Here is a 22,072-nt window from a genome sequence, read left to right on the forward strand (position 1 = left end):
AATAACAAACCATGTGTTAGGAGACAGATGTTTTTCCATGAAAATCTATTAACCTCTTATTGGTCCATCGTTATGAAGCCATTATGTGCAACCAAATTTAGTTCAAACTCATAAACCATTATTTAAACTTTTAGAATGCAACATGTAAAACAAATTGGTGTGACAATTCCATGGTTTTGTGTGAGATATTCGTGACAACATGTCCAGTTTTACAGTTCTCTAGAGAAAGCCAAAACCTAGTATCATATACATTTTATTTTTAATTTGTTAGGGGTTTTCAGCACGTTTTTAATTTCAGCATTTTGATTGCATTATTTTCCTATTTCCAAATGGTTAGGGTTATGTTGCTGTAAGTTAAATAATGCCAGTGTTCTTTTCAGTTGTATTCAGTATGTATGTTGTAATGACTGTAGCAATGCTGGCTATAGGTACAGTACAGTACATTACTTTGTAAGCTTTCATAACGATTTATCTTACTGTAATTCCACATTAACCCTGCAGCTGAACTTGAATGTAACTGAATGTTTCTTCAATACCTATGTACAGTCCACTGCACATTACCAATTCTTCCATCCAGACTGCTGGAATCTATATGTACAAATATATATTTCTTACTCGTATAATACACAACATATTACCTATATGTAAAACTGGTTAAGGTTGGCTGATCACAGAGATGTGAGGTTATTGTGCTATGTGTTGGTTTAACAAGTACCTTGGTGGCTCTTAGTTTCCTCTCATACTGGCCCTTCTCTCCCTCCAGCTCCTCCACTTTGCTCTTCAGATGCTTCATTTCTTGTAGCAAATCCTGCAGAAAAACCAAAACACAGCATTGCTTACTGCATATGACTTCTTGAAAGCCAGATTTAGCAGTCTAAACAGTCATGCAGGTGAGTTTGCCTACTTGTGCACAATTATTCTGAAATTCCAAAAACTATTAATTCTGAAAATTACAAAAATCACATCTACAGTAAATGTCAAAATCAACAATATTACTGAACTGTGCACATGCCAACATATAACTGGGAGGGTATTCAAACATCAGGTTCACATTCAGTGCAGTTATAAAGGTCTCCAGGACTGAGCGGTACAGTGGTTAATAAAGGAAACGTGATCCTCCTGAAACAGATGCCACAGCGTGCAGTTATCAACAACCAGGAAAAGGATGAACCCAAAGACCCAGAACAAGACTCAAAGCTGTTCCAGGCTGCCATCATTGCCACTGTCCAAAGGAAAACTTGTACAATACATATTACTATACATGACCCATCCACCTGGTCAGTGTAGGAGGAAACACAGATGTCAACTTTGTTAGTAGAGGGAGGAACCACTGTCATGCAAGCAAACCACATATAATGAAATAATAACAATATGCCTGCCAATTTTATAGGATTTAAAAAGACAAAATTCAGATCAGGACTGAGATGTGTTTTTCCAAATGCTTCAAATACTTAAGGAAATAGGCAGAGAAAGGTGCAAGTTTCTGAATTAATATGCCCTTAGCATCTACTGTACCTACAAACAATTACAGTAGGTCATACTACTTGTAGCTATTGTAGGGTTTCTTATTTTACCATGTTGTTACAGACTCAGCTTCAACAACCTTGGTAACCCCTTAAAATGATTAGAACTATTTGGAAAACCAATCAAAGTCTCCATATTTGCAAGACCCAGAGTAGAGCATGGCCCCAACATCCTGCAGTGCACACACAGACACTCTGCAGACACACTACAAGAGAAGTTGTTAGTTTGATTCTGTGGAAATTTCCAAATACCGGGTGGTGTGTGGACTGGTTAAAAAGGGAGAAGAGAAGAAGAGAAGAAATGATGGGAAAGGACGGGGAGATGAGTTCATCCATCAAGTCTCCCTACATGTACAGTCTGTCCTCCATTGTGCATCCGGGCGTCAGAGCCAGACGGGCCCAGGTCTGAGCTGGCTAACCCAACCTGAGGGCTGTGGCCCGGGGTTTGGCTGCCTCCAGGCTCCCCCTGCTGGGCCTCCCTTTCCTCCAGAGCCCGTTTTTCCTGGATACGAGTGCTGATCTCCTCCTGAAACCTGCACATCTGCTCCTGAAGCTCACTGATGAGATTTACCACACACTGGGAGGGATGGAGTGATGGAGCACAAATGAAGGGCAGTGAAAGAGATGAATTGGTGAGATAAAGAGAAGAAAAGAGATATGAATGAAAGTGAGTTGCGAGAGGAGAGGAGAGGAGAGGAGAGGAGAGGAGAGAGGAGATTAACATATTTGTTAATCTCGTCAGCATTTGGGAATGCCTGTTTCCATATCTCAAAGACTGTTGGCTTCTACTGAGGAACCTCAAAACTTCGAAAAACACTCAAAAAACATCTGAACAACATACAAAACATTCATTTGCGAAAATGAGAGCAGAAGAAAAATTAAGATCATAATAACTTAAGGATGAGGAGACATAACCATCAGCAGCACAAATGACACACTACAACATATAACACCACTGAAGAACCCAACAGTAGCTTCCCTTAATACAACTATCCAATTATTGCAGATTAATCAAATCAGTGCATATATCGGCCGACAAGTAAACGAATGTAAGGCATTAGTAAGCATTATGTTTTTGTCCAAAAAATTATCTATTAGCCAATGTATTTTTATAATTTCTTTTAAACTCCCAAATATCAATACCTGTTGGGCTATAGTTTCTACACTAGGGTTAAGAGATCACATGTCAGTTAAATATTATACATTTATTACAAATTAAAGTTCCACTCCCTGAAGAAGACCCAAACCACAATCTTTTTCTAAACCTAACCAAGCAGTGTTGGTGCCTAAACCTAACCAAACTGTGACTGTTTCACAACTTTAACGACATGGTTAAAACCGAGACAGGCTCTAATTTATGAAATGCTCCTATGGGACGTTTAAGAGGGTAGAAAAAACAACCAATATCGTTGTATGGTTTGGAGGACTTGTTGGAACGTATACCCAGACAGAGGAAGACAGGAAAATAAGAGAGAGTTACTACAGACAAACAAAGAAAGACAGAAGAATGCATACAGTAGTGTTCTATGATGTGTATTACTTGTTAACCTTTTTCACAGCCAGTTACATAAAACAAAAATGCATGGACATCAATTTGTTTCTGAAAAGCTGTTATTTTTAATTCAATGTGTTCATCAGACAAATGTGAGTTTGTGTGTGGTGTTGGAGTAGTTTCAATTGAGATGAAAGTGTTTGGCCCTCAGGAATGCTTAGACTGGATGCCTGCCATTCTTCCTGGAGCCTTGCAGCTGTTACAAACCACACACACACACGCACGCACGCACGCACGCACGCACGCACGCACGCACGCACGCACACACACACACACACACACACACACACCCTCCCTCACTTTTGCTTACAAAAATGTAGACCGCTGTCAGTTGCCGTCATAACATGACCAAAGCAAAACACCACTGCTGTACATCGGATATGTTGGATTTGGATGTGTATGCATGTGTATACGATCAGACACAGTATCACATTATTACACCAACTAAGCATCAATGTTAAAACAGCTCTGTTGTACACCACAGACGCAGAACTGATGTTGAGATTTAGGTGGTGGAGCCTCAAGCTCAGCGATCCAGTGATCCAGCTGGAGAATAACACTAAAGAAAATGAATAAGTGCAGCTATTTCTTTCCTGACAAAACAAGTATTAAAGTGTCCTTGCTATCACTACTTCAATCAAGTCTTAGGTAGTGTCCTCATTTAGGATCCTAGTGGCTTTAGGGTCAAATGTCCTCAATACCAGGCAGTGATGTTTCCCGTCAGGATGCTTTCAATGATGCAGGAATAGTAATTCCTCAGTATTTTATTTGATGAGATGAAACAGTCTCTGCCTTGCCTTTCTCACCACTGAGTCAGTATGCAGTGCCCAGATCAGACCCTCTGTGATTTGGACACCAAGGTACTTGAAGTTGGCCACCCTCTCCATGAAGACCCATTGATATTAAGGGGTACATAGTTCCTTTCCTGCGTCTTCCCAAAGTCCACTATCATCTCTTTGGTCTTGGTTGATCAGTTGGGACAGTAGGCAAACTGTAATGGGGGCCACACATGATAGAACACTTGTACTCAAGTGCAATCATGTCATTTTTGACCAGTTGTTTAAAGCATTTCATCACTACAGAGGTGAGTGCCACTGGGCAGTAGTCATTAAGGCAGGCTGGTCTTGTTGTCTTGGGTACAGGAATGATGGTGGACTCCTTGAAGCATGTGGGTATGACAGACTGAGCCAGTGACAAGTTGAATTCCATTGTGAATACCGGCGCTAGTTAAAAGAGAATTCCGGTCGATTTCAACCGTTTGTAAATTTGGAGTGCTGTCAGTAGCGAGACAAACTAAAACAATCGGTGCTGCCTAGAGTTAGCAGCCAACAGGCTTAAACAGGGCAAGTTTTAAACTTGTTTTTAGCCTCTAAACATGTTTAAATGTCATTACAAGTGCCTACCCATGTGCAGTGATTCCTACCGAGGGAACACAGTGAATTTGACTACAGTAGCTGTGACAGAAATGCATACAAGTTGCGTTAATCCATACCTCTGTTTATTTCCTGTTTTCTGGTGAAGTCCACACTAGTCGATTGCCAAACTCATACAATCCAATATTCCAAAACGTATTTTTCCCCCAAAAAAACGATTTGCCGTGGTTATTTCCATATTAATGACTGTAGCAACAAGCTGTAACCTGACACCACAGCTCAGCCTGCAACACCTCTCGCAACATTAGCTTCTACTATTCCTAGCCATCTTAGCTGCAAAAAGCTTTATAACTTACAATTTCGTAGGCAACAGCAACTCCACAAGTCAACTCGAGCGCCTGAGTGAGCAGAGAGACAGTCCCGACCCACAGACTCAGAGCCGGAAGCTCGCAGACCATGGGATTCACTCGAGAACTCACGAGTCGTCGAGGGCTCATGAGTTGTCGGTGATTCATGAGTCCTCAATGACTCGTGAGTTGTTGATGACTCGTGAATTCTCGTGGGAGTCAGTCAATCCCACGTTGTTATTATGAGTGATTTGATTCAGACGAGTGAGGTCTCTCCTCGAGCTCAGGGTAAAGCAAATCAACAAAAGCCATTCTTTCACTTCTGAAATAACATAAAATGTTCTGCATGTAGCCTAGCTAGGCCTACTGTAGGTTTGGTGTATAAATGTAGTTTGTTAAAATGCAATTAGGGCGAGCAGACAGTCCGTAAGCTCACCTTGCCGACAACTCATTTTTTTTGTCTTTAAAAAACGTTATTATTCAAGTACAGATACAAAAAACATTAAATGCATACATACATACATGAAAAAGGGGCGCATGGAATTTACATTAAAGAGGTTGTAAGTCATTGTGAATGTTGTCCGGATGGCTTTCTTATTTGTCAGTCCTATTAAAGTTTCAAAATATAATTTCATGTCATTTTTTTATTCCAAATAAAATTAAAAGATTCTAAATGAAAACATGGCATTTTATCCAAATCAAAAGCTCGCCTTGCATGTTGCATACAATACTGACTCAAGTGACTCAAGTGACTCGCACAACCCGGATCAGTTTAGTGAGTGACTCAGAGTGTTTGCCAGGCCTACTGCAGAGTGGCCGGCTGGAGTTCAAAAGTTCAACAAGTATCGTTCTTGCGCATAAGGTAAACATAGCAACGGTGAAGACTCATAGACTTTTTTTTTTTTTTTTACTCACAGACTGTCAGCTAAGCTGAGAGAGAGACGGACACAGAGTTTTGGGATAATAACGAGATTGTGTCAGTGTAGAATATCAGCTCAGATGGATAGTTCATCCCAATCCGATGTGCAATTGCACAGTTCTATTAGGAAAAAGTAAGAATATGTATATTTTACAAGTAAAGTTGAATAAGTAAATTGTAAGAATAAGTAAATTGTACAGTTCTATAATATATTGCTAACACCTGTCTGTTATCAATGGTTTTATAATATAACAGTACACATTTCATTTGTGCTTTTGTGTCTTTACTTCAACAACAAAAAGGAAATTACAATATCACAATCTAGACACAATCAATGTAAAGTATGTCCAGTGCAGTGTGTGGTTTTATACATAAGTGTATAAAATATATATATAAAAAAATAATTTAATACATAACTACGCTCCCAGAATTCAGAGCTTCTCGTGGTTCCTAGAGTCTCTAAAAGTAGGATGGGAGCCAGAGCCTTCAGCTATCAAGCTCCTCTCCTGTGGAACCAGCTCCCAGTCTGGGTTCGGGGGGCAGACACCATCACCATATTTAAGAATAAACTGAAAACACTCCTCTTTGATAAAGCTTATAGTTAGGGAGCGAACAGAGTAGAGGGAGGCAGGCCAGTACAGCCCGATCCGGTTGGGGAGAGTTCTAGCCCGACCAGGCTCCTCTCCTTAACCTGCCTCTCTTAGTTATGCTATTATAGTTCTAGACTACAGGGGAAGTTCCTTCCTTCCTGTGACACACTGAGCTGCTCTTTCCTCTCTCTTTCCATTTGTTTCCATTTGTGTGCATCCTTGCCCCAGAAATGCTTGTTACTAACCTAGTGTCTGGAGTCCTTATGTTTCTTTTCCCACCCAGAATATTCCCTTGGATCAGGGTGGCACCACGATCTTGGTAGGAGCTGTCACTGTGGTCCAACGCTCTGCAATGCCCTGCAGTGTCCGGCGATGCTCTGCAGTGTCCAGCTGCGGCCTTGCCAAGTGTCTGCATCTTGCTACGTCCACCCATGCTGTGCTGTGCCACTCTACATCCTGTAACGCCCTTCAGTGCCCCGTTATGACATGAACTACTACGACTACCATTTGTAGTCACTGTTCCATTATCTTTGTGACTATTATTGCCACTGTTCAGCACACCCCCAACCGGCACCGTCAGACACCGCCTACCAAGAGTCTGGGTCTGTCCGAGGTTTCTTCCTAAAAGGGAGTTTTTCCTCGCCACTGTCGCATTAGCCACTGCTAATGCTTGCTCTTGGGGGAATTACTGGAATTGTTGGGTCTTTGTAAATTATAGTGTGTGGTCTAGACCTACTCTATCTGTAAAGTGTCTTGAAATAATTCTTGTTATGATTTGATAATATAAATAAAATTGAATTGAATTGAATAATCATGCCGCAACATAGTCTGAAGTGTACAAAGATAAAATAGTTCAGTACTCTTTTCCTAGGTCTAGAACATGCTCATATAACACAAACTCAAACCATTTTCTCATATTCCTCCTGATCTAACTCCAAGCTCCGTCTGTCAGCTCTGTGAGCTTCTCTCTGCTTTTGCCAACAAGCTCCACCGTTGCTATGGTTACCTTATATATAGCTGTTGAACTTTTGAACTCCAGCCGGCCACTCTGCAGGCTGAGCCGTGGTGTGGTGTCAGGTTACAGCTTGTTGCTACAGTCATTACTATGGAAATAACCATGGCAAATCGTTTTTTTGGGGGGAAAATAAGTTTTGGAATATTGGATTGTATGAGTTTGGCAATCGACTAGTGTGGACTTCACCAGAAACCAGGAAATAAACAGAGGTATGAATTAACACAACTTTTATGCATTTCTGTCACAGCTACTGTAGTCAAATTCGCTGTGTTCCCTCGGTAGGAATAACTGCACATGGGTACTCACGTGTAATTACATTTCAAACATGTTTAGAGGCTAAAAACAAGTTTAAAACTTGCCCTGTTTAAGCCTGTTGGCTGCAAAATCTAGCAGGAGGATAACACGATGTAGGCAGCACCGATTGTTTTAGTTTTTCTCGCTACTGACAGCACTCCAAATGTACAGACAACAGAGCTACGGGTTGAAATTGACCGGAATTCTCCTTTAATCAACAGACAATTTGAGGACCCACCCACTGATACCGTCAGGTCCTGCTGCTTTCTTGGTGTTCACATGCTTGAAAGCCCTCATGGCATCATGCTCAGAAAGGGAAATAACCTCTGCTGTTTCTGCTCATTGTCTTCCAATGGCCTTGAATAAAGCATACAACTTGATATACTGTAGATGCATCAGCACTTGACAAGGAGAAGGGGGTGGGTTTGTAATCTATCATAGCTTGCTTCTGGGGTTGCCCTCTTGGAATTGTAGTTCCACTTTCTTCCTGTAGTTCCACTTTCTTCCAGTCGCCTCGTTATCTTCTCACAATGTAGGCTGCTGCTTTGTAATTGTCCATGTTTCCAGACTGCAGTCTGCATTTGTGGTAGGCAGTTCATGTGTTTATGGCATTCTGGATGGTTTTGGTAATCCAATCTACCACAGAGACAGTGAATCTATACAATAATAATAATAATAATAATAATAATATATTTGTAACCTATATAAAATAATGGCCAAACAACAGCAATGTCTTGGAACCACAGTGTGAAAACATCACAGCAACAAGTGTTGATTTGCATCAGAACTGAAATTAATACTTTTAAGGATCTTAAGTTCAGAATGTTGTTTCCACGCGAGCTCGGCAGAGTAGAGTTAGATCACACTTTCTTAAAAAGGCAGACGTCACTGACAGTTACGTCCTACAGGATTGTGAATGTCCTGCGTGTTCCCTTTGTGTTTCGCCATTGCAGGACAGACACCGATATTTCCACAGTACATCATCTCATTTTTTTTTCATCTCTTTCCATCTGTCTGTTCCTTTCTCTCCATCCTCTGTCTACTCCTGCTGATGCTCATCATGCTCCATTCATGTGTGTGTGTGCAAAACATGGGCCTCTGCATGTCAAAAATGCTTCATCGTGTTTATTCAATCAAAGCATGGCTGTGGGTGCTGGATGCCTTGTGATAGCTACACACACACACACACACACACACACACAGACACACACATACACACACACACACAGCACCGGTTTCTTGTGGTGCCAGTGGGGAGCAGCTGGATGCCACAATGAACAAAGTCCAATCAAATAAACTAATAAAGACAAGCAAAAACTGCTCAACTAGACGAAAGTGGTGTGCATGTGTGTGTGTGTTTGTGCATTCCATTAGTTGTGTATGTGATAAGTAAGAACTAGAGACTATCTTGCAAAGGGATCACACCATTACACTAACATGCTTCTAGCGGATATAATGCAGTTTTGGGAATCTGAGGCAGCAGCTACGACACAAAAAGTCACAAAATTCATCTGGTGAGCAAATTTTGTGTTTTTATTAGGGGGACGATAAACTGCGTAAACCCAGCCCGATCTGCTGGCGATTTGATTTTGCCCTGCAGCTCAGGCTGGAAACCTGTAAGTTTATCTATCCTGCTACCGTTAAATATTTGCGGGAACCAATCACAAACTGGCATATCCACCTGGCGTGCCATTGGCGGTTCTACCACGATGACGATAGAGAAGCGAACAAGCAGCTTTTTGTTTACATTCAACAAGCCGGCGACCGAAGTGCAGCAACCCATTGATGCTGCTGTCGCTGCTACGTCACCCGGATCGTTGGTCTGATTGGTTGAAGGACTATCCAATTACGTACAGAGTAATTTGAACTATGCCCATTGATCATGCCTCTTGTGCAGAGAAAATACAGAGCAGACTCTCTAGACTAATGTTCAATCTTAAAAGATTGAGCTTGGTCGGGTGAACGACAGAGTGTTGAGGTTGGCCTCATGTAGTACCCTGCAAAAAATGATTCGTTTTAAAAAGCCACGCAGTATTGAGGCTCATTATCTTTATCTGGATTTATTAATTTTACTTTTTTGTGACAGTTTCATTTGTACATTTTCTTAAAGTCTCAGAAAACTTGATTAAAGTATTTCTTGGCAACATTAAATATTCATGATTAAATAAGCTATCTTAAAAACACTCAACACTCAAGCCGGTGTGTTCTCGCTAGATAAATGTGTGCAGCATTCACTGTCCTGTGGGAAAAAATGCAAAGTCGAGCTTCATGCAGATCACCCTGATAGATAACCAGAATTGTAAGTCAGAATGTAAACTGGGCCACAGATGGTAAGCACAATTACATTAACCTAAAACTAAATTCATTAAAATGCCACAGCCCATAGGCCTACTGTTTTTTTATTATTAGAATATAGACATTGAGAGAATAAAACTTAAAGTACATTTAAAATCAGGTACTTTTTACTTTTACTTAAGTAGGGTTGCCATTGTGGTACTTCTACTTTTACTAAAGTAAATATGTCTCTGGTTATTTGTATTTTTACTAGTACTGAGATTCAGTACTTCCTCCACCACTGCAAACAACCCCACAACTTTCATCAGACTTGATTTAAACGTTGCTGAATTGTGATTGGTGCAAGAAAGTTAGTGACATCACTGTGAAAAACTTGACAGCTGTGTGAAGTCTAAACCATTGCCCCAAGTGATGTCACTTGAGTCAGCATCAGTTGAAGAGGAAGACTACAATTTAGAAAATGAGAAAAATCTGGGGGTGTGGAGTTATCAAGAACTGAGTTTTCGTCCTCTGACACTCCTCACCACTGCTGGAAGCTAGAGGCTTGATGCTACATAAGCCGCTACTGCTAGCATAAAACACGCAATTCCTTTACCCAAGTGTCTGTGGTCAACTGCCAATTGTAATTCTAACAATGTTATAAGAATGCTGGATTGGTTGAGTACTCTTTTATGCTTTACAACTAGTAAAAGAAAATATGCAGTAATTTAGCTTTCTATCAGTTTTCGATTGTTCGACTATTATCCAGAATGTATTGTGTTGTGTTATTCATTTGTGTCGACTAGAAATGCAGTCCATTTACTATTTGCATCATATGAGCAAAATATTTAAAGCTAACTTCAACCTGGACCCAATATTCTCATGCATTTGTGTAAGTGACTGATGGGAAAAATAATTGTACAAGGATATATATAATATAAAAGAGTGCTGTGACTCATTTTCAAATACGTTTTTGACTGCTCACATGTGCCACCTGATGGTTGTTGGTATGCACTGCAGCTACTGCAGCAGAAAATAATCTTTAACCCCTCTTATACGCCGCCACAATAATCATATGAAATGAAACCTGTAACATTTGTGCTTAATCACATTGATGAAAAAATCTTGTAAATCCAATATTGCAATATATATATATATATATATATATATATATATATATATATATATATATATATATATATATATGTGTGTGTGTTATATGATAGTCAGGTGTTTTAAGAAAACCAGAAAGAAGAAGAAAGTTAACTTGCATTTTGTTCAACACTACATGTGTTACCTTTCATTCAGGCAAATGCCGCAGGGATCTCTGCCTAGCAACTTATATACAAGCAGCATTTAAATGATTAATCCCTGGATCCAAGACACAGCAGCTCTGCTAGTGTTTAATGAGTTGAGCAGCATTTGCTCTGTAAAACACACAGTTTGTTAACTTTCCATACCTCGGCTTTGTTCTGCTCTGTGTTCACGGGATTTTGAGGGTTTGTGTTGGTGTGTGGCTCTTCCATGCTGACCAGCTTCAGTTTAAGGTAGGACACCTCGTCCATCAGATCCAGCTTCTGAGTCTCCAGAGAGGTCCTGCTCATCAGCTCCTGGGAAAAACACACAGACACTGTAAGTTAGATGCATTCAAAGCAACAGTTGAACAGCCTTTACAAACCACACCTATAGAAATGTCAAACACACACACACACACACACACACACACACACACACACACACACACACACACACACACACACACACACACACACACACACAGATATTGGAGATCAATGCAGTGAGAAGCCAGCATCCTTCTCCATTCTGTGAAACGTTCTTCCCACACTAAAAGAGCAGGCTAGGCCGGGGCCCCAGACCCCACAAAGCTAAATATACACACACACACACACACACACACACACACACACACACACACACACACACACACGCACAGGCGGGCTAGGGATCTATTAATACATCTCTGTGCTTCTTTGGAATGGGAGAGAGAAAAACAAAGTGTGTCTAAAAGAGAGAGAGAGAGAGCTGAACATGAAGAAGTGTTTTTTTCTCTGACGCACACAAAACACATCTTTTTGCCAACTCTCAGAGTGTCTGTTGCTTTCGTTTCCTCATCTAAACTACTTCTAATCCCACTTCCTCTTCTCTAAACTAAAATTTAGTTGGCCTCAGATTGTTGTTTAAGCCTCTGACATCCATCTTATTACACTTACTCTTGTTGAGAAAAAACATTTCTGAGGAAGTTGAAAACAAAATGATCCTGCAAAAGTTTACCCACTAGTCTGATCCTTGTTGCAATTCATTTTATACCATAAAATACTAATTCCATTCAACTACAGATGCATTAACACACGACCTATATCTTTTTGTCTTTAAGACAGATCAAAGAAAACAATTTGCCAGTTAATTAAGGAATTAACTTTCTTTGAACCGTTTTACACTAAACTGTCATGAAACAAGTGACCACATATTGAAATACAGTAGATTGTTTCTCTAGCATTTGGGGATTTGATCGAGTGATCTGATGTCACTTGTTTTAAGAAAACGGGGAATTGTGAGCCGATAACAAATTGACTGACTTATCCATAGGGATGTTATTTTACACAGATTACACTATTATTGAGAAATAGTGCAATTTTGAGATGATTTTGGAGACAGATTAGAACCAAATTCATTGACTTTCTATTTCAGGTTTCCCTCCTGTCTACAGTTTATTATGCAAACCTTTACTGGAATAAATGGGATAAAGATGATCATTGGTGCTTTTGTTTGAAATAGCCACAGACTGAATCTTCATGTGTGCGCCTTCCACCAAAAGAAACTATTTTATAAAATTTTACAATGACATGTAAGTGATGAAATAAAGTGGATTATTGTCCCTTCATTAAGGTCTGACCTGAAAGGAAAAATGTGCCGATGTTCAACCTTATCTATGTATTTGAATGTGAATATTATGTTACACTTACTTACGACTTACTACTACTAAGTCCTTAACATGTATATTTTTCGTTTTCCCCTTTCCACAGGATATGTGGATGTCACATATAAACTAAGAGACAACTCTCTTTGACCACAAGGGATACCATGCCGTCCAAATAGAAAGATCACATGGTAAACAAATTGTGTCAACACCACAGCCACAGACAGACAGCTAAAACCCCATAATCACTCCAGCTCAATATACACACACACACACACACACACACACACACACACACACACACACACACACACACACACACACACACACACACACACACACACACACACACACACACACAAAGAACATCTTATGGCAGCTGACTGTCAGTTTGCAATCTAACACCAGTGTCACTTACAGCAGGATAAGCCACAGTCTTTAGAGGTAATTTATCAGAACACTGTGGTCATGGCACCACAACCAAGCTGCCTGACATTTGCTTCCCTTTAATTATGTAAAGCAACAGGTGACACATTATCATACTCTACAGCATTTATGGATCTCTGTGGCACTCATCTCCCAAACTGAACTGTGTTAAAAATAGCACAGCTACACAGCATAGATCTGGACTACAGTTCCTAATAACTGAAATGAAAAAATCCACAATTTGAAAGACCAACCAGTCTTAGAAAATGACTGAAAGAAGCAAAATGTGACCTCTATGTAGGTATGCTGACACCCATACCACATTTACACCTGGCATTAACATGTGATCTGTATTTGGATATGTTATCTGGATAAGGAAACACGTATGTTAATGCCAGGTGTACGTGCTGGGATAGGAATGGGATCGGAGTAGCCAGTGCAAATTTGGAGGTGGTTGGGATCGCATTGTGATAGGAGCCAGGTGTAAATGCAATCTGTACAGAGTGACCACATTCTTAATCTACCCCGGCAACTTGAAATGTCACCTAACTTTGCCTCTTCCTGCAAGCTTAAGCAAGCCCCTGTTTGGTGCTGGGCAGGTAGTGTACAGTGGGTGAGATGAAAGTGGTCATTAGGGCTGGGCAATATATTAATACTATATGAGACTACATATCATCTTAAATTTTGGATATCGTGATATGACACAAGTGTTGTCTTTTCATGGTTTTACAGGCTGCATTACAGTAAAGTGATGTCCTTTTCTGAATTTACCAGACTCTGCTAGCTGTTTTGTTATTTGCCTTTACCCACTTAGTCATTATATCCACATTATTGATAATTATTTATCTGAAATCTCATTGTGTAAATTTTTTGTGAAAGCACCAAACGTCAACCCTACAATATCGTGCAATATCGCCATTTATGTATTTGGTCAAGAATATTGTAATATTTGATTTTCTCCATATCGCCCAGCTCTAATGGTGAGACTGAACTGAAACTGTGAAGCTACAGGCCCCTTGTATTTTCTCTTTTCTTCTTATTTTGCTGTGTGTGGGAAGTTTTTGGCCATCAGCAAAGAGCCTTTGGGCCCCACATGCGTGTGTAACCCCCAGCCAATAACAGCAAGCAGGGTGGCAGCCTGTTCTTCTCAGTCTCAGTGCCACCGCTTTTGTATGTAATAGGCAAACATAGATATTGTAAATTTGGTAATTTCTTGATTTACTGTAAAATGGTTGAGGTTTGGGGCATCCTGATGGCTGCATGTTTGTGGTAAAAAGACTTTTTAGTGATTGACAAAAGGTGGATTAATTCTATCTATGAATACATAAAAAAGGTAATGGCCATTGACTGAAGCTTTGTGTGTGCGTGCATGTGTGTGTGCGTGCATAAATCCATGCATTGTGTGTTGTTAATGATACGTTGTAAAAACAAAACTGTAAACCGAGTACACAGAAATGTACTCAATATAGTTATTTCTCTGTCTACATAAAGGCACAGTAGGACATGTTGTCACAGTATGACTACATGTGTGGGTGGATCCCCTCTAGCATGAGAACATTGTACTGTGTGTGTGTGTGTGTGTGTGTGTGTGTGTGTGTGTGTGTATGTGTGTGTGTGCGCGCGCCAACTAAGGCCTTATTAGATTAGTTGTGGTTCCCACGGCAAGTAGCAGCCCTGAGGCACTGACGCACAATGTTACATGGCTGTCATTTTCTTCCTCCTCTTCTCTCTAATTCTCTCGACATCCTGACACAGACATGTTGTCACCTTTTAAATCCTCAAAACTTGCTTTCTAATTATATATTGAGGAAATTATTTAAGAGGAATAGATTTGGGAGACAATAAATACTCAAAAAAGACAACACAATACAACCCAAACCCAGAAAACTGCTATCTTTCTCCACACTCCACCTTCATGTCTCTCAGCAAACACCTTGTATCACATTAGCTATTTGACCAGCAGTCATCAACAGGACAGCGTTACACACACACACACACACACACACACACACACACACACACACACACACACACACACACACACACACACACACACACAGCAATAAGATCAGCAGGTGCAGTGGCAGGTGGAGATTGACTGTTTGAAATGCTGCATACTCTGAAAACATTTGTGGTTGCAACAATTCACACATTTGTTAAAAAATGTATCAATTTTACTGTAATGGTAGCATGCTACAAATTCAGTTTTTCAATTACACCTGACAGAAAACAGAGAAGAAGAGAACCCTAACCCTTACTTAAAAAAAAGGAAGAGCCTCTTTTTTGTTCCTGCAACTGTTTTTGTTCAGTACAGAGAACATAAATTAATAAATTATAAAAGCTAGCAGAATAAAGATGATAAAACAGTATTTATTTTGGGGTTGTAACCTTTTTACCCTCCGTCTTGACAACGAACAGGACAAAGAGCTTTTTGAGGAGTCTAAACAAAGGGCAGATTCTGTGATAAACAAAGCTGTAGTCTTGTGGTGTCCAGCCTGGCAGAGCTCATGAGTTTGCCTCATTACTGACGTCAAGTATAACAACTTAGCAGGAAAAACTTGCAGATATTACTTTATACTTTACTTTACTACTTTATACTGGCAATCAAGGGTTAGGGTTAGGGTTAGGTTGCAAACCGGAGGGTCGTTGGTTTAAGTCCCCATATACGGACCGAAATACGGAGGTGGACTGGTAGCTGGAGAGGTGCCAGTTCACCTCCTGGGCACTGCCAAGGTGCCATTGAGCAAGGCACCGAACCCCCCCCCCCCGAACCGCTCAGCAGTCGCAGCCCACTCAATCTGACATCTCTTCATTAGTGCATGTAAAAGGACCTGAGCATGTGTGTGTGTGTGTGTGTATTTCAGGCCTGTGTGTAATGTGTAATAACAACAGAGTGTAAATTGTAATTTCCCCATTGGGGATCAATAAAGAGTATAAATTATTAAATTATTGTTATGGTGGCCATTTCAGTAGATTTACTCACGAACGGTGTGGAAACACAATAAGCATGGAAACTAAATGTACACTTCCTGCATTACAGCATTGCTTCAAATACTAAGTTACTGCTCTACGTAGTAAACTAGTATTCACATGATATAAAACAATAAAACATTAAGACCATTCAACAAAGCACACTGGGTAACACATAGTGACAGCTGGCCCGCCCAATCAGAAAGTGCAAAGCGCTGTAACAATCACAACAACCATGGATTGCTGTTGTGGCCAACAACTGGAAACTTTATACATTATTCGTCTGCTATTTCATCAATAAATTCACTTCTGAGACTTTTTAATGCGAGAAATCAACTATGTAGAGCTCAAACACGCTCCTCTTAGCACCAACTGCAATGTTTCATTTTAAATGAATGTAGCCTACAGGCAGTCTGGCACACGTGGATGCTCAGTATTTTCCGTGGGTGCTCGAGCTCGATGCAATGTGAAACCTTTGAGGTAGTCAGCTTCATTATATTCCAGCTCCATGTCAGTGACGATACTTTGGCAACAGGTGGCGCAGTTAGCTATAGGGTTGCATTCTCAAAGAAAGCAACTCCAAACTCGTGTTGCTGTCATGTTGCGATTTTTGTTGGGTCAGACCCATCTGCTAGCAATGGGGGGCCGAGACTGAGAGCTACATGGAAAAGTATGCACCAAACAAGCCACTTTGAAATTGTTATGTTTTCATGAATACAAAAGTTGGGTGGACCCCCCCCCCAGACAAAAAAATTGTTGGGTGACCCTCCCCTCAACAAAGAATAAAAAGACATGACCCTCACTTATTTTCCTCCGGTGGTCCATTCCATAAATACCGAACGGTCACTTATGACTCTATTTTAAAACGTTTTAGTCACTTTTTTCAACGCTTTAAAAAAAAATGTATGGCCCTAATTTAGGATGTTGAGTGGATCGCAGACTGGTTCAAGTCAAAGTTTAGTCAGGAGACCATTTATATATATATATGTTTTTCAAATGTTATAAAATCGAATAAAATACCCCAAATTCTAATTTCAGTGAAAGTAATAATTAATGTTACCTGCGAAGAATGTTGTATGGGTTCCACACAATGTTCATCCATGTTATTTTTGGGCAATTTGGTTGAAAGAAATCCATATTTCTGATATAAAAAACTTCAAAAAAAAACAAATCAAATTTGAATCAAGGATAACATAAGGGTTAACACACCTCTGTAGGCTCAGAAAGTTATAGGAAACTTGGTCTGATGTTAAAAACAATTCTCTTTTTCATTGCTCATTCATTGTTTATTCTGCAGATACAAGGTTTTCGCCCAGTGTAGCAACCTATAACTCCACCATAATTCCATCTATGACATACACCTGTGCCGTAAACTCACCTTCAAACAATACATTTTTGAATTTTAAAATTTTTTATTTTTATGACAGCACTTACAGTTTCATCATATGATGTTAAATAGTCAGGCAGGTGAGAAAGCTGGCTCATTTTCGAAAAATCCATGCTTGACTTGACCAGCAGTGCCCTGTTAAACAGTTTATTTTGGTTTTCACAGGGAAACTTTGGCCAAATGTTATTCTTGCTAATTCCGGTTAGTCTCATTTATCAAGCTGCCGTATTGTAATATGGAATGCTTTATTTATTTGCTCTAATTGAAGCAAATCTATGTACCCTGTCATTTTGAATAGACATTTCTACTTCAGGTACAATAACATTGGACCAAAAACAGAATATTTTAGGCCTAATACTGTTATGCAAAGCCAATATTTGTGCTTCAAACTGAGTATAAAACAACAGCAGTAACAGAGCAGTACACAGTTCTACAAAGGTCATCTTCAAACTCAGTTTGCTTTAGAAGTAAACTTTGTCCTATCTAGTAACATCTAAAGAAACAGCATAATGTTGAGCTTTGACCTGTAAAATCTACTTATTCTTGTTGTTTGTGTTGAACCCTGCACATAACTGAACAGGTAATGAGTCAGAGGAGGTCAACAGTACAGTCAAGCTGGAATGCTCTGAATGACACACTGTGCCACTCCTTTATTTATTCATATAGAGAACAACTTTACTGCTATTAGTATTCAACTGCTCGTCTATATTTATCGCGTTTGACTGCTGGCAAAAATGCCATTACTTGAGATCAGTTGCTAATACATTTCAATTAAAAGCAATATGTCAAGCTGTTGTCATAATTTAATATTAATTTAGGTATGATTTGGGAACATCTGAGAACATATGTGAAGTTTTCAATATGTGCAAATAATGTAGTTTAGTTGTTAAAATATTAACTGGCAGAAAAGTGACATTACTTGATCCGATTGGCCAACACACTCATATCTCTTCTATAGCCGGGAATCTACTATGCAGATTACACCCGATTTTAGGCCAGAATTGGTTGTCCCCAGCTAATTTTAGAATTGGGCCAAATTTCTGCCAGTTCAGTTACCATTTAATGGCAGGTTGAGGTGGGTCACAACTAGGGCTGGGTTCCGCATTAAATACTTTTTAGGCACCAACCGAATTGCTTCTGAAGTATTGAGTATCGAAAAATGCCTTGTCATTCAATACCCAATTCCATGGCTTTACAAATGCTTTATGATGAAAGGTTTGTTAGATCTCAAGGATACACACATTGTGTGGTGAGCAACACTCCTCAGTGCAACTTTAAAAAAAAAGAACATGAAACAAGTGTGCCACACTGGAAATGCCTTCTAACACACAATGGAGTATCAGGAACACTAATTAGCCACCTGGAGGCCTGTGAATTATCTATCACACATTTGATTAAACAGGACTTTTACATATTGCAATTTCTGTCTAAGTCAAAACAGTGTGTGGTGTGTGTGTGTGTGTGTGTGTGTGTGTGTGTGCGCACACACACACACTGCATTACCTGTTGCAGCATCTCCTCTGTAGAGGCTAGTTTCTGCCGGTGTTCCTCCAGAGAACTCTGTAGGTCTCTGATCTTCTCTCCCTGGGCCTCCACCTGGTCGGTCAGAATGCTCACCTAATGGGTGACATTCATTCTCTATTAGGACACATACTGAGACACAGAGCCAAACTGTGCAGATGCAGAAAAAGATGCATAGTGATGTCGCAGATGGAAACTCAGAGACATGAAAACAAATGCATATACACATATTTATTCAGAAACCGACGAACCACACAATAATGTAGTGGCAAGGATTTTCTTTGTTAAAAAAACACCACCTACCCAAATTTAACGTGCACACAAACACAAATCTAAATTTAATTTCGTACACGAATCACCATGTCTCTTTCTCTTCTTTCACTCCACACACAAACACACATTCATCCGGGCATACATCAACTCCAACACACATTTACTCAGCAGTCTGTCGCTCAGGAATGCGTTGCACATTTAGTATAACCTCCCTGAGAACATGCTCACCTCCTGCCAAACACCACACACACACACTACAATTCTCCTGTTTTCCTAAACTATGCGAAATCGCTCTGACAGCAGCTGTCACTTCAGCTTCTCTGAATGTTACCCCTGCAGCCATGTCCTGTCTCAAAGCACTCTGGCAATAAAGAATCTCGTGCAAAGTTTCTGGCTCAACATGTATCAAAATCCAGATTACAACGAAAGCAAGGACATGTGTTGTTACAGAGATGTGTGAATGATCTGGTAGCCTGCACTAACGATGACTAGGTGGCCCACAAAGAAGTGAGTAAATGAATGAACAAGTATGTGAATGAGTCACATCTAACACAGTGTTAACATATCAATGACTTTGATATGACTGTAAAAACCTTCTTATGTTGAAGAGAAAGACTCTCTTACCTCTTGTGTTCTGCTGCTGAGCTACACACACACACACACACACACACACACACACACACACACACACACACACACACACACACACAAATGTAGGTGAAAGGTCCCTACTAGGCTACAGGGAAGTTAGTTACTATACACAGAGTGTGTATATGCTAACACAGACACACTGAAGCAAGACACCTCACATAAACAGTCCTGAAGGAGAAGCAGGTGAAGAGAAAGTAAAGCAAAATACATTGAAGCAGGCAACCTGTCAACAGCCTGTTAAATCTTAAAGCCCAAGTCACCTTGTATATAAACCAATCACAGCTGGTGCAAGATGCAGAATGTGTAAAAAGTAGGTGTGTGAGTGAGTGGTGGGTGGGAAACGAGATATGGACTTTGACAACTTTATGAACCGGAGTGATCCAGGCAGGTGGTGCATTTTAACTCAACATTTAAAAAAAATATCCACTCACATAAACATACACATACACACAGGTGAAGAGAGCCTGAGGAGCAGTTTGAGAACTGTGATTTAAGTTAAGAGCAAGGTACAAGGATCACAGCTCTATGAACCAGCTATTAAGGTGATCTAAGAGCAGCGAGAGCCTGTTGACATCATATAATGACGAGATATATAATCTTCTGCCTTACCACGGTAGCGCTGATGTTGAAAGTTACTGTAAAAGTTGTCAGTAAACACATGCTTAGACAGTTGAAGCTGTCTGGGCATGTCTGTTATGAAATATCTAAAGAACTAGAATTACAGACTAGAAACTAAGATGTTTTTTTCCAGTGTGGCATTAATCCCTCCAGACAAATCCCTGGCTCATTTACTCATAGTAGGAATTCAAATAATAATGTCAAAATAAACACATCTGTACTAGAATTACAATTATGATTCTCTTTGATTGTGGGGTTTTCATTTTTTAGCAGAAGTAGGACGACAGAAGTCCCACTGAATCCAATGCAGAGGCAGCCAGATGTGTTTTGGCAGTAGAGCAAGGGGGATGACATGCAACACAAGTTCGCTGCTGGAATCAAACCAAGGACTTTTGTGTTTCCATGGTATATATTTTAGACTGGACAGTCCCAGAACACACTGGTGAAATGTATTGATTGTGCAGTCTCTCTCTCAGTTGGAATGGTGCGTTCCAGTTGTACTGGACAGTCGGAATCTCCAAATTCCCAGTCGGAAATTTTAATTTTGGAATGCCCCATGAAGTCAGATTTCCAACTTGGAAATTCGAGAGAACCTCACCAACCCCGACATCACAATCCAACATGGCTGCACCCAGCATCAACAGTAGTATAGGCTGTAGGAATACACTGTTTATTAGCACTTCTGTCTCATTAAATACACAGAAAAATGCATTTTGGTACAGTGTTTGTACCTGTAAAATACCACATAATGCGTTGTTATCAAATGGTATTGCTAACAATGGCTAACCTGGCTAGAGTCCCCCCCACCCCGTTAAATATAATCGTTTTCTGACTTGTTACAGAACGTGGTCAACTCCGGTATGATGACATTCACAGTTCCCACCTCAGACTTTCGAGGTAAACGGAACATAGCGTTAGTAGGATAAACACACACACACACACACACACACACACACACACACACACACACACACACACACACACAGTTCTGACCTGTAGCACCAGAGACTCCTTGTCTCCTTCTAGGCGGAGCAGTCGTTCTTGGTAAGTTTCATTGTTGGCTGGAACACACAGGTTTACCTGGATAAAGACACATAAAAACTTGGAGGTAAAAAAACTGAGCACCACTATTTTCTGTTGGGCATTGTTCTTCATACATGAATGACTGAGTTAGCTTTATTTTAGTCTCGCATGGCCAGACCTTCCTCCACAGCGCTGCGGAGGAGGGTCTGGCTAGATAAAACAGCATTCCGGGATAGGAGAAAAGGGGCTCTGGTTTATTGGCATTTCTTTGAACCAATCACAATCGTCTTGGGCGGGGCTTACACTGATTAGTAAGTATGATGCAGCATTTTCGCCAGACAGTCAAATGCAACTACAGACAGTAATATGAAGATTAAC

The 22,072-nt window shown here is 40.2% G+C and overlaps 1 protein-coding gene across 15 annotated transcripts in view; it reads right to left on the reverse strand.

Annotated features, from left to right (window-relative positions):
- Positions 1-22,072, reverse strand: part of ppfibp2b (PPFIA binding protein 2b) — a 105,978-nt gene that overhangs the window by 27,708 nt on the left and 56,198 nt on the right. For 9 of the 15 annotated variants that reach the window (XM_078257691.1, XM_078257692.1, XM_078257690.1 and 6 more), the window contains 6 exons: positions 21,665-21,751; positions 20,027-20,047; positions 19,112-19,225; positions 11,348-11,497; positions 1,873-2,100; positions 716-808 (listed from right to left, as the gene is read on the reverse strand). In XM_078257691.1, coding sequence (XP_078113817.1) covers positions 716-808; positions 1,873-2,100; positions 11,348-11,497; positions 19,112-19,225; positions 20,027-20,047; positions 21,665-21,751 — 693 coding nt within the window. The remainder of the gene's footprint in view (positions 1-715; positions 809-1,872; positions 2,101-11,347; positions 11,498-19,111; positions 19,226-20,026; positions 20,048-21,664; positions 21,752-22,072) is intronic. The other 6 variants (XM_078257694.1, XM_078257700.1, XM_078257704.1 and 3 more) reach the window with 4 other exon arrangements.

The sequence above is a fragment of the Sander vitreus genome, chromosome 8 (assembly GCF_031162955.1).
Source record: "Sander vitreus isolate 19-12246 chromosome 8, sanVit1, whole genome shotgun sequence".
NCBI classification, from domain to species: domain Eukaryota; kingdom Metazoa; phylum Chordata; class Actinopteri; order Perciformes; family Percidae; genus Sander; species Sander vitreus.